General features: G+C 40.6%; 1 protein-coding gene across 1 annotated transcript in view; it reads right to left on the reverse strand.

Moving 5' to 3' along the window:
• mllt10 (MLLT10 histone lysine methyltransferase DOT1L cofactor) overlaps positions 1 to 12,128 on the reverse strand; it is a 47,831-nt gene that overhangs the window by 5,785 nt on the left and 29,918 nt on the right. The window contains 5 exon segments of the mRNA XM_061665919.1: positions 108 to 301; positions 1,299 to 1,371; positions 3,160 to 3,277; positions 7,776 to 7,874; positions 7,876 to 7,931. Of these exon segments, the coding sequence (XP_061521903.1) occupies positions 108 to 301; positions 1,299 to 1,371; positions 3,160 to 3,277; positions 7,776 to 7,874; positions 7,876 to 7,931 (540 nt within the window).

Consider the following 12,128-nt stretch of genomic DNA (forward strand, 5'->3'; position numbering starts at 1 on the left):
CGAACACAAGAACTTAAACCGAGTGGGCCAGATCAAGGTCAACCTTTCTCTCTCCCCAAAATTGATCCATGAAGGGACGTCAACGGATATGGTGCAAGGCCTCTCACCATCTCCCTGCGCGCCCTGCTGCAGCAGGAAGCTCTGCCCCTCATTCCATTGCCTTTCCAGGAGCTGCTCTATCGTGGTGGCCACCGGGTGCAGCGTCTCGCCGCCGCTCCCCCCGGCTCCTAGCAACCCGAGCCCCGGTCCCGGCAACGACCCCGATGAGTCATAGCGGATCTGTAGGCCGCCAATTGGCGAGCTGAATAGAGGGAGAGCCAGAGAATGCAAGCACAGATAGAAAAGGAGCGATAGAGAGGTCAATAGGGAGATTAACGACCAAACATAAATGTCAGACAAACATAGGCACTGCTGGCTATAAAACTACATCAATTTGTTGTTACAGTGGCCTCTAATGAACAGGGGCCATGCTTGCACTCTGTGTGTGTGTGTGTGTGTGTGTGTGTGTGTGTGTGTGTGTGTGTGTGTGTGTGTGTGAGACAGGGCAGGAGAGAGACGACGTGCAAGATGACACAGATGATGGAAGTGGACTATGTTGACGAGTTAAATCTTGGCGTGTGCGTCTTCACCAACTCTGGCAAAGTTTTGAAAAAACTCTCTCTACCAAAATATACGCTCTCGAACATGACTCAAATATGATGAATGAAAAGATATTACATTAATCTGCAAAAACCTGTAGATTAAAACCTGCAGAAATATTAACATTTGCTGGTTTTATCTGAAATTGCCAAACATTCCTATAATAATTACAACAATATACAAAAAAATGCTTTTGTTGTTAAATACTAAAATGACAATGTCACCAACCTTCTCAAGTGAAATCATCCATTCAACAAAAATACAAAACTTAAAAAGGATTTGTGTCATTAAAAGTCCATCTCGACTGAAGCTTTGAAAGAGCTTTCCCAGAAAGAAACATTGAGAGAAAAAGAAAAGTCTTTCCTCGTGTGATTAGAACAAGAACATTTCCAATTGCAGTAGAAAGAGTGGTTACCACCTTCAAAAACACGGGTTATCGTTGGCTGACAGAGCGAGAACTGCCTGTAGGCGTGTAGGAGCTAAATGGGAGTGTGTGTTTGAGTGGCATGAGAGGAAGAAAGAGGAGATGGGGGGCCAGCAGAGGGAAAAGCAGAGAGGGGGATGGGTGCAGGGAAGGGGGTCAGTTTGGAATGTCAATGGAGATGAAGGGAGGGAGAGCATCGCTGTGTGTGTGTGTGTGTGTGTGTGTGTTCACTCACCGCGGTGTGGTCTTGGGAGAAGCCCTTATGGAGAAGCCCTGCACACTGACGCTGGTGTCTCCGGCTTCCTGATCTGTGTGCGTGCATGCACGCACGTGTGCACACAAACAGACAGCCAGACACACACGCACACACACACACACACACACACACACACACAAATATTTTTCCATTAAAATCCGTATCCACACTTTAGAGAAAAAGAGAAAAAATTAAACACAGCTGAAAATAAACATCTGGGCACACGTGTCAATACCTGCCTGATCGTTTTGCCAAATCAGCACTAGTTACGTCGTTAATCATTCATGAGATATACGTCTTTTTTTTCACTTCATTCAAAAAAGCTCTCTCTCTCTCTCTCTCTGCCCAGTGAGCTTCGCCTACTTGCTCTCTTATGTATCCGCCTTCTTCTGGGCCAAGGGCCAGTTGCTTCTTTTCATTTCCCTCAGAGAGAGTAATGAATCACACATGCACACACACGCAAAAGCACACTATTGCATTTACATGCTAGCACTAAACTCCCCTCTACTTAAGAGAGTCAATCTAAGCATTTACCCTACTGGGTCAGCGCCATAGTTCTTCGCTCGACACCCCCCCCCCTCCCTTTTTTGTTTTTTTCCAAATGTACGTTCCCTGCGTAACCCTTTGCATCCTGGCGCCTCCCACCACACACAAAAAGCAACGGCTGCCAAAGCAAACAGGCGCACTTGCATACACACTCATACACAAAGCTTGCATGCCTATTTGCACATATACAGCAACATACATCTAATAATCTTTACTCTGCTTAACTGAATAAAAAATGTTTTAAACTACTATTTAATCATAAATATAATTTTGTACCTCCATCATTCAAATGTATTTCACTGTCATTGTCTACCAGACTCCTCCTTGGAAGCTCTGTTAATTATCTTTGAGAAAATGTTATAATTTTTTATTATTTTTAAATTGTGTGTGCATTTGTACCCTCTGGGATACACAGTGGCGAAATACACGTATTTATATAAAAACACCAGGGGGGTAATTAGTCATTTAGGGGCCCCAGGGCAAATACAATCATGGGGCCCTTCCGTGTACAGCAAAGTTTTCAAATGTTAATATTTATCAACTAAAAATGGTGAATTTGAGAACAATCGATTTCTTTAAAATTCTTCCATTATCTAACAAGTGAATTATCTTTCTGCTGATCCTGTAATTGATGAGAACATTAATTATTTAATTTCATATAATCTACTATGGGCCTGAGGCATTAGCCTGTTCTCGCCTAATGACAGAAACACACAAAGATTTTCAAACATTTATATGCAATTTTGGGGGAGTGTTTTGGAAGTAAAGAAATGTCATTGAATGTACAATTTAAAAAGTTCTACACACTGGGTTGGAATGAAGGTGGAAGAGCTGTGCATCATATCTACGAATGACTTAGCATTGCTCTCTCACACTCACAAATGCATAACGTGCGCACGTACACACAAACACACACTCCTGTGGCCCTGTCATTCAGCCTGATTAGTGAGTTGACCTGCAGGTCAGAGATAATCTGACTCTGATGATGCCTGCATCTTTCAGGAAGTAACTAGTCTCATTTTGGAAAGGCCTCTCGTCATCACTGGACAGACAAGAAACCACAAACCCCCTTCAGGAGTTTGAAAGTGTGTAAAACGTACTGCATTACAAAAATCACACGTGTTCATTTGATTGTTCATGAGGAAGAAAGGCGAGGAGGAGTCTGAAAATTTCCCTAGCTTTGACCCATGACCTTTTTGCAGGGCCAGGAGGAGGAGGTGCTGACAATCCATTATGCGTCGTCACCCTCCGACCTCTCTCACATACGATTGTGTCACATGGGTAAGCTCTGTACCTGCGGGCGAGGCCTCGGACTGGGCGATGAGCGCCGCCATGGCAGAGTTCGGATTCAGCCGGTTACCAAACATATGTGAGGGAGCCAGGTTGAAAACTGACCCAGGAAGGCCGCTCACCTGAAGAGGCACAGAAACAGGACAAAGTTACAAAGTGTTTCCCTGTGCACAGAGATGTACGGTGTACCAGTAAAAATGGTATTATACCACATTTCTTTAGTATCAGTTTGAAAAAAAATAATAATCCAGCAACAGCACTTTCCAACTCTTGTGTCTAAGGCCTGCTGCACAATGCGTGATGCGGTTGAACCCAATTGCACCAGACCATCGCATAAAAATTTGAGTTGCTGACACACCCCCGCACATTGAGCGATTGGATAAAAAAATATATATATATATATATATATATATATATATATATATATATGGCTTCGGGGTGGCGGGGCAGCCGTTCTGTCTCGCTCACTAAAACCCAGAAATATATCTTTAGGTGGAGTAAAAGTGAAGGCATGCGCCGGCGATTCTAATTTCGAATCGGGGGAAAATGATCGCCCATTCCGGGAAACAGTTCAGTCGGGTTTAGCCGTGTTGCTTCGAATGCAGAAGCCATGAAGTGGGCGTCGCCTTTTTCGTTGCGTGTACAAGACGGAGAAATACAGAACAGAAAGAAGAAATGGCTACAAACTCTCAGGCTCCTGCAGACCTTCCACTCCTCCTCTTGGAGAAACAATACGCATGCAGTGTCATATGGAATTATTTTGTCAACATGGCCAACAGCGTAGGCAAGCCGACAGACATTCAGCAAAACCTGCCTGAAAGGCGACTCCGGCTAGAGCGGGGGGGGAAACACACTCAACATGGTTTAAAAACTTTGTTGACCGGCATACTAAATTTGAGCACAAATTCAACAGAGGTTAGTATATGTCACTTTTCAAAGACTTCAAGTCAAATGTGTGTGAACAATAATACTGCGATAAGCAATCATGTTCCTGACTTGTTGCATTTGACGAAGCAATGAAATCTAGATTGAAGCTTCTGCTTGGATTAAGAAACAGCTACAAAAACGATCTGTAGCTGATCAACAACCTCTTTATTGGGAAACCGCAAAATGACGGTCTGCCGTAATTACGTCCAAAAACATCCCACCGGTGTTTACCTCTACCATCTGCCTTCATCTCCCCGACATACTAATCCTCACTTCCACCCCCTGACTCACTCATCCGATCACAAATCACACTCGGTCACTTTAGCAGCCTCACAGACGGAAATTACACTAGTCTAGCAACAATCCGCGTAACAACTGCAGGGTCACTACAATACTGTTTGTAACGGACTAGAGCACACTGCCCCCAGCCGTTAAGTTTCAGTTAGCATTAAAATGAAGTCATTTGATTAAAAATAATGGTGGAAATGTACTGGTTACTATTGAGGAAATTAAATGCAGTCCAATATAAGACGACTACTATATATACATACTGTATTAGAACCAGGCCGATATATCGGCGAGCCCATTAATCGGGCTCACCAATAAATTGACATCGGTCAATATGCAACTTATGTATTCATTTTCTTGCTGCGTGAAGATTGTCACACTGATCCTGCGTGTCTGTACGATAGTGCATGCTGTCCCTCCCCCTCACATGCAGACAAACAGACCGGCGAACTCACTTGACGGAGAGAAAAAGCTACAGAAACTGCATTTCCTTTACTCCGTGGTAAGCTGTGACTTTGTAAAACAATATAACACTGGACTTTGGAGCCCCATGAGGTCCACGCGGAAACGCGCAGGCACGTCTACAAACCCCAATTCCAATGAAGTTGTGGTGATGTGTAAAACGTAAAAAATGTTAAATAAAAAAACTGAATGCAATGATTTGCAAATTATTTTCAACCTATATCCAATTGAATACACTACAAAGACAAGATATTTAATGTTCAAACTGATGAACATTATAGTTTTTTGCAAATATTCTCTCATTTTGAAATGGATGCCGGCTACACATTCCCGAAAATGCTGGGACAGGGGCAACAAAAGACTGGGAAAGTTGAGGAATACTAAAGCAAAAAAATAAATAAAAATCTTTGGAACATTCCACAGGTTAAAAGGTTAAATGGAAACAGGTGAGTGTCATGACTGGGTATAAAAGGAGCATCGCCGAAACGAACGAATGAATTGATTTCGGAAAAGCATTATGATCATATACAAATGAAAACCTTTAAAAGTTAAACATTCAAATTGCTGGCCGAAAAGTTGAATTCTGAAGTTACAACCCTGTGAATGCTCTACCCCAATAGCATTAAAAAACTGTACTGTCGTATAGATGAAAAGATAAAGGGCTGTTAATTGCGTCTAACTTTTATTATGGGGAAAAATAAAACAATATCTCGACACAAAAAAGAGTTGTTTATTTCTGTTCTGCTTCACACGTGAGGCCCAAAGCCCCTCAGAGAACTGACACAACGCTGTGTTCCTGATCCATAGAGTTTAATCCAACGAAGGTACTTCCCAAATAAAGACCATGGAGCAAATAGTGGGGCTTGGGTGAGAGGGCGGACAATGATAAGAGGGTAGGGAACAAAATGCCCGACTGTTTTTGTCCTTATCAACAGAGAAAAACACCATCGCATGAAGAATACTGTACAATTATGTTTAAGGAGGTAGTCGTTTGATTACCACAGTACAGATTATCATAATGCGACCAAAAAAAGGCAACAAAACACACTTTATAAATAGCTTCTCTGCTTTCCTACAATGAGGCATGGATGGATGGGGAGGCAGGCAACTGTGATATGGTGCAGTCATTCCTACACATCTGCTCACATTTAGAATATTGTCTGGGAGGAACAGGCTATTATCTCCCATTATTAAACATAAAATATGGAAAACAACCTGGAAAAATTCCATTGCTCTTAAAAAGTCATCCATTGTCCATATTCCCTTCAGTGAAAAGAGTACATATTTTTCCTCACGACCCCTCCTCCTCTTCCCAGTACAATATTCCGACCTACATCCCATCGACATTCATTTTTCTTTTACGTTCATTTTTCATTCAAAGACGCTCCCCTTCTGTCTGTCCTAGGCTGATAGCCAATAACAGGCAGCTGGAAGCAGGCTCGTGGCATCGGTCTGTCTCGAACACACACGGGTCCTCCATGTGTGTTCAAGACAGATGTGCTGACGGAATTATTTAGTTTCGTTAACTTTGAGTGCGTGTGTGTGCGTGTGCATGTGCATTTGCCTGTGACACATGCACAGGAGTGCATCATGTACTTTCACGTGTCTCTTATCTCTTGCTAATTCACATACACATACTATAGAGTGAAAACATCGCCACCACGTACGCATTCTATGCCTCCCAAGGCCTGAAAAATCAAGACCACCCCAAAAAGCACACACACTCACGCACACAGACAGAAAGACAAACGTACAGACACACACACACACACAGGTTCTATAGAGCCCCTTCCATCCCTACTGTGGTGCTTGTCAGATGTCATTACATCACAGGACAACAGAGGGAGAGTAAGAGAGAGATGGATGAATTGAGAGGGGGTAAAAGGGAAGGTGGAGGGGGAGAAAAGGATGGATGTGTGAACAAGCGGCAGAATGCACAAGAGGTGGTGAGGGGACACAGGAGAAAAATGGAGTTGGGTGGACACTGACAGAAAATTCTCTGAGGACATTTTGAAAAGAAGGAGACTAAGGTCAGTGACTACAGAATAGCACCGCCGACCGGCTCTCTTTCCCTCCTTACAGGACAATTGGTGCTTCGAAAGCTACAAAAATAGCATCAGCTAATTTATTAGGATTAGAATGAAACTAGTTGACTGGAAAAAGTTTATCATAACGACTGCAATTTCAAAAGCAAAATATATTGCTGCTGCTGATAAAAACATTCTCTCCAAATATTGAGTCAACATTCAATGCAATATGACATTTTTATCGAAAATACACAAATTTTATATAATTTTCCAAGCGAATAGTTTTCGGGAAATTAAGTGTTTTAATGGACAGCGACAATGTGTCATTAAAGACTTCATACATATAAATTAAAAATGACCAAAATAACAAACGTGTCCATCAGTAATACAGTATATAGCCTAGTCAGCATTAAACGGTGGTTTGCTTTGATTGATTTCCTAGTATACCACTAAGCATTCCTTAACTTTCGTCAGGATTTTAAAAAAGCATCACTTTACATAAAGGAATTTTTCTATGACGGCCGCTAGTAACTGAAATTGACTGGCAAACACCCCGGGTGCCAAAGGAATCTTCTGTTTTGTGAAAAACCTGACAACCTCAGCTATCAGCTCTCCAATAACTCACTGAGATTAGACAATTCACACAAGGTCAGGACGCATGTGCCTCTCACATAATTAACGTGCCATGCAGAAAGATTTGTTCTGGAAGACTTAATTAGTGAGCGGTGGTTTATTTGAGCCTCTGCAGTTAATCTACGCTTCATCGTAAAGATGTTGCAGGATTGACAGGGGGTGCTGAATAAACTGCACGCGTGTATTTTTTAAGTGAAAGAGCCGAACAGAAGGATAAGTGTGTGTGTGTGTGTGTGTGTGTGTGTGTGTGTGTCGTAAGCACGGCTCTTGTGTTCGGACTCACGTGTGTGGCGGCCGTGCTGGTCAGGGGTGCGGTGGCTGTGAAAGGAGAAGGAGGGGCAAGCGAAGGTGTGAGTGGCAGTTGGTCCGAGGTGACTCCGCCCAATGGCGACAGCTCCAGGCCCCGACAATGACGGCCCATCGCCATTGGAAAAGACACCTGTGAACAGTCAGTTAAAAACCCTTATTTGAAATTAACAGTTGACACATTATTGCATCAAGATGACATATGGCAATAAAAGCAACAAAAAAATGTACATTTGTGTACATGGACAAGGACTATATATTGATACGATTTCTCTTTTCAAGATGAGTCAGTGCTGTTCTCAATTGTTTTTTGCCATTTAGTTTATTTAGATTTACTTTTTGGGAAGATGTAAAAAATAATATTACAGTTAAATACAACATACACAATGACACATTTTTCGTTCCTATACATTTGTAGAGAATTTTCACAATGAAATAACAGAAAACAGGTAAATCTACATAAAATAATTGAGGAATAGGAATTGTCCCAACAGTCTTTGAGCTAACAATTTAGAACCCAAATATATATTTATATATATATGGTTAATAAACACATAAGGGAACCAACCGCCTTGTATAAGTGGCCAAACAAATTTTGAGCGTTTCTATTACATTTGAAGCATTTTTGTCCTGAAAGGAGTTCTATTTAAAATTCCAGTCCAAACATGAAGAAACAAAACAGGAAAAATATTATCGACTGGAAGGTGCAAGAAACCCCCCAAAAGACAGCAAAATATAATGATCAAAACTCAATTTTATATTGCACATAAAAAGGCCATTTTCACACATGAAGAAAAATTGAAAAGACCATTTAAAAAAAAAAAGACCAAATTAAAAAGACCATTTTCACACATGCATGTGTGCACGCCTCATTTCCTTATCTCAGCCTGCGTCACTCACACTCACTCACACACACACACACACACACACACACACACACACACACACACACACAAACGCTTATGCTCAGCCACTATCCGGGGATAAGCCCTGCCCCAGCCCCCTTTGACCCCAGCAGAGGTGGTAGTGGGGGGGAAGGAGAGAGGGCCCCTTAGTCCCACAAAAGCCTGAATGGCTCAGGGCAGCATACATTCACTGGGGGAACAAGAGATCTTTGTGCCAGGAAGGGAGACGTGAGATGACGGGGGGAGCGGGAGCTATCTATACACTACACGGGCCTACATTCTATTTATAACACTTTGTAATATGCACCAGAAAAATGGATAAGCAAAAGCTGCAGTCACTCAGAGGGCATGTGCTTCTGTGAGATGTTCAGCAGCTGGATTAGAGGCCAAAGCAACAATTTATTAGCTTTGTTCACATCAAAAGCTTCTTACATTCATTGAAGTACCAGAAAAAGACGACATTGGAGGAATGTATGAACAGCACGCGGTTCATTTCAACATTTACGATTGTTTATTAGGTATGATGGGAATATTTGAGCCACTATCATTCTGTTAGAGAAAACAGTATTACATTAAAATTGTTCACAGCAGAGTCTACCTACTACCTACACTCAGGCTTACCTTCACTCATTTGCTTCAATTTTGTGTTAGGAATACATTTAAAATAAACACATAAAGAGTAAATCACCTTGAACAAACAGTTAAAATAGCTTCTAATAATTTAAAAACTACACACACACACACATATGCCTGAGGGGGGGAAAAAAATAAATATATATAAACTACAGCAGTGGTGGGACTCTCAACTAGCCCAAAATGTCTTATTATAACTTATTAATATGCTCAGTAACAGAACTCTTTCACACACCTACTTGCATCAGTCAACGTTCATGCCCTTTCCTCTTTCCTGCTCAGAACATCTGTAACGTTCTAAAATGAATACCAAGATTCGGTGAAACAAAAATTTTGCTTATACTGTAAAGGAAATTGTTGGTACTTTTATGAGTTGTTAATTCGACCTGCAAAGTAAATTAATGGCATAGATTTTATGGTTTTAAAATGAAAATATATCGTTTTGGACTACCTTTGGTTGCCTCAATATTTATTCCTCCATTATGGAAAATCAACAAAACAATTTTACGCACAATCAACCACAACGCTCTAGATAGATAAATATAATTTCAGATGGCCAAAAACAATTCAGAATGAGTAAAAACACAAATGTTTGGGTTATTAAACAATAAAAAAATGTCAAAGAATATTTTTCGGATTTGTAACCCTTTGAATCCTCACCTCCCCCCCCCACACACACACACACACACACACACACACAATTATGATGTACATAAAAAAAAATCTAAAAACATAAAAAATAAATTGTTAGTATTGAGAAGAAAAAAAGTTTCGTGCGCCTTCTTTTTTATGCTGTCACTCTCTCTCTCACACACACACACACACACACACACACACACACACACACACACACAAATGAATTCATGTCCAACCTCACATGTTCCATGCACAAACACAAACGAGTCCCACTCCAGCAGTCAAACATTAACCTAACCAAAAACTAACCCCCTGCCTCTCACCACCCACCAGCACATATCTATCAAGCTAAATATCTATCCATTAGCATGGTGAAGGTAAGCAGGATGATGGGGGAGGGAGGGCAGGCAAGGATTCTCCCCATTACTGCCCCTGCATCAACCCTCAGCTAAATATTTACAATGTGAAGACGAACACGATGAACACGCACACAAAATACAAGGCCATATCGGCACCCTTTCCCCTACCTTCTCACACCAGTGGTGGTAACACGTGACACCGCTACAACTTTTTCCTTGACTACCACAGCACAAATAGTCTGTCCTATGTCTCTTGATCTTAAAAGTCATATAAAAAATAAATCCCAAAACACACCTTTACAAATATTGCCAAGGGTAGAAAAAGACTGCTTTAAAAGTGTAGCTTTAAATACACCGATTTGTTGACGGGAATACTTTTTTTTAATATGATGTAGACGACAGCAAAATGAAACAGGAAAGTAATATATATGTATGGAATTATAAATTGGTTTGGAATAACTATCCCCATCAAAAATACGTTTGTGTTTAATTTTGAGTACACAACATTGCAGTCCCACTAGTATTAGAATATCCGCACAATATACCATGCAACTAGTAAGTTAAGTGGCACAATTTAGAGTTTATGGTTAAGTAAGTCTATCTATATTACTAACATCAGACCACTCACAATTTCAGTTATAGCTAACATCAATAGACTTTGGGCTCCAAATCCAAAAATGATAAAAATAGAAATATTTCACATATGATTTGCATATTGACAACAAAACAAATCACACAATCTGACATTAATAGTTGAGTTAAAGGTAATGATAATCATATTACAGTTGATTCAGTTAAGTAGATCATTGGCAAGTTTTGAGAAACAAGCAATTGTCCATCAGATGAGGAATGACGTGAGAAGCAGTGGAAAAAAGAACGAGCAGGTGGCTGGGAGACAGTGGGGATAAACAAAAATGTGGTAATCCTGCAAGAAAGTAGAAATGCGGGATCTGAGAGATGTTCTGAACCATTTCCTCCAGCAGAGGGGAACTCCAAAGCAGTTGCCAAGCAACTGAACACAAAGAAAAAAAAAAAAAAAAAAAAAGCTGGGTAGCTCCACACACACACACCAAAATTTCATTGCAAGAAGCCAATTACAAAGGTTTGTATAACAGTTATTATGGGTTAATGTTAACCGTGGTAGGTTCATGTTAATATTTTCTCTTCAATAAAAATGTTGTCATTTCTATATAACATTACCATTTGGGGGATAATGGGATAAAAAGACCAGACATAGGGGTCTAAAGGACAGAAAGAATCAAGAACAATGTAGCAGTGACTTAACACATTAACAGTACAATGGGTTGCCTGCTGAAAGGTAAACTTCTGCATTTTAAATGTGGCATTAATGCAGCTTTTTATCTGGTTCACTCCCAGCAACAAATCATTTGTACTGTGTTCCAAATGATTTGGTATATGCGGTTTTTGTTCATTTTCATAATTAGGCAATGCGATTGAATTACAGTGATTTCATTTTTTCAATCATCATTAGCGTCTATAATACAGGTGTGTGCCAAAAAAATGTGAATATTGAGGGAAAGTCCATTTATTACAATAATTTGTTTTAAAAAGTGAAACTTGGATGTTATATTAGTTCACCACACACAAAGTGAAACAGTTCAAGCCTTTAGTTCAATTTTGATGATTAGAAATGGACTTTCCCTCGATATTCCAATTTTTTTGCACATACCTGTAAAACAGGATATTATTGAACAAACTCACCAGAATAGCAAACTAATACTGAATATGTCGCTCTGAACAAAGCTGCTTGATCTTTGAATCATGCATAATTATTTC

The sequence above is a fragment of the Phycodurus eques genome, chromosome 21 (assembly GCF_024500275.1).
Source record: "Phycodurus eques isolate BA_2022a chromosome 21, UOR_Pequ_1.1, whole genome shotgun sequence".
In the NCBI taxonomy this organism is placed as follows: Eukaryota; Metazoa; Chordata; class Actinopteri; order Syngnathiformes; family Syngnathidae; genus Phycodurus; species Phycodurus eques.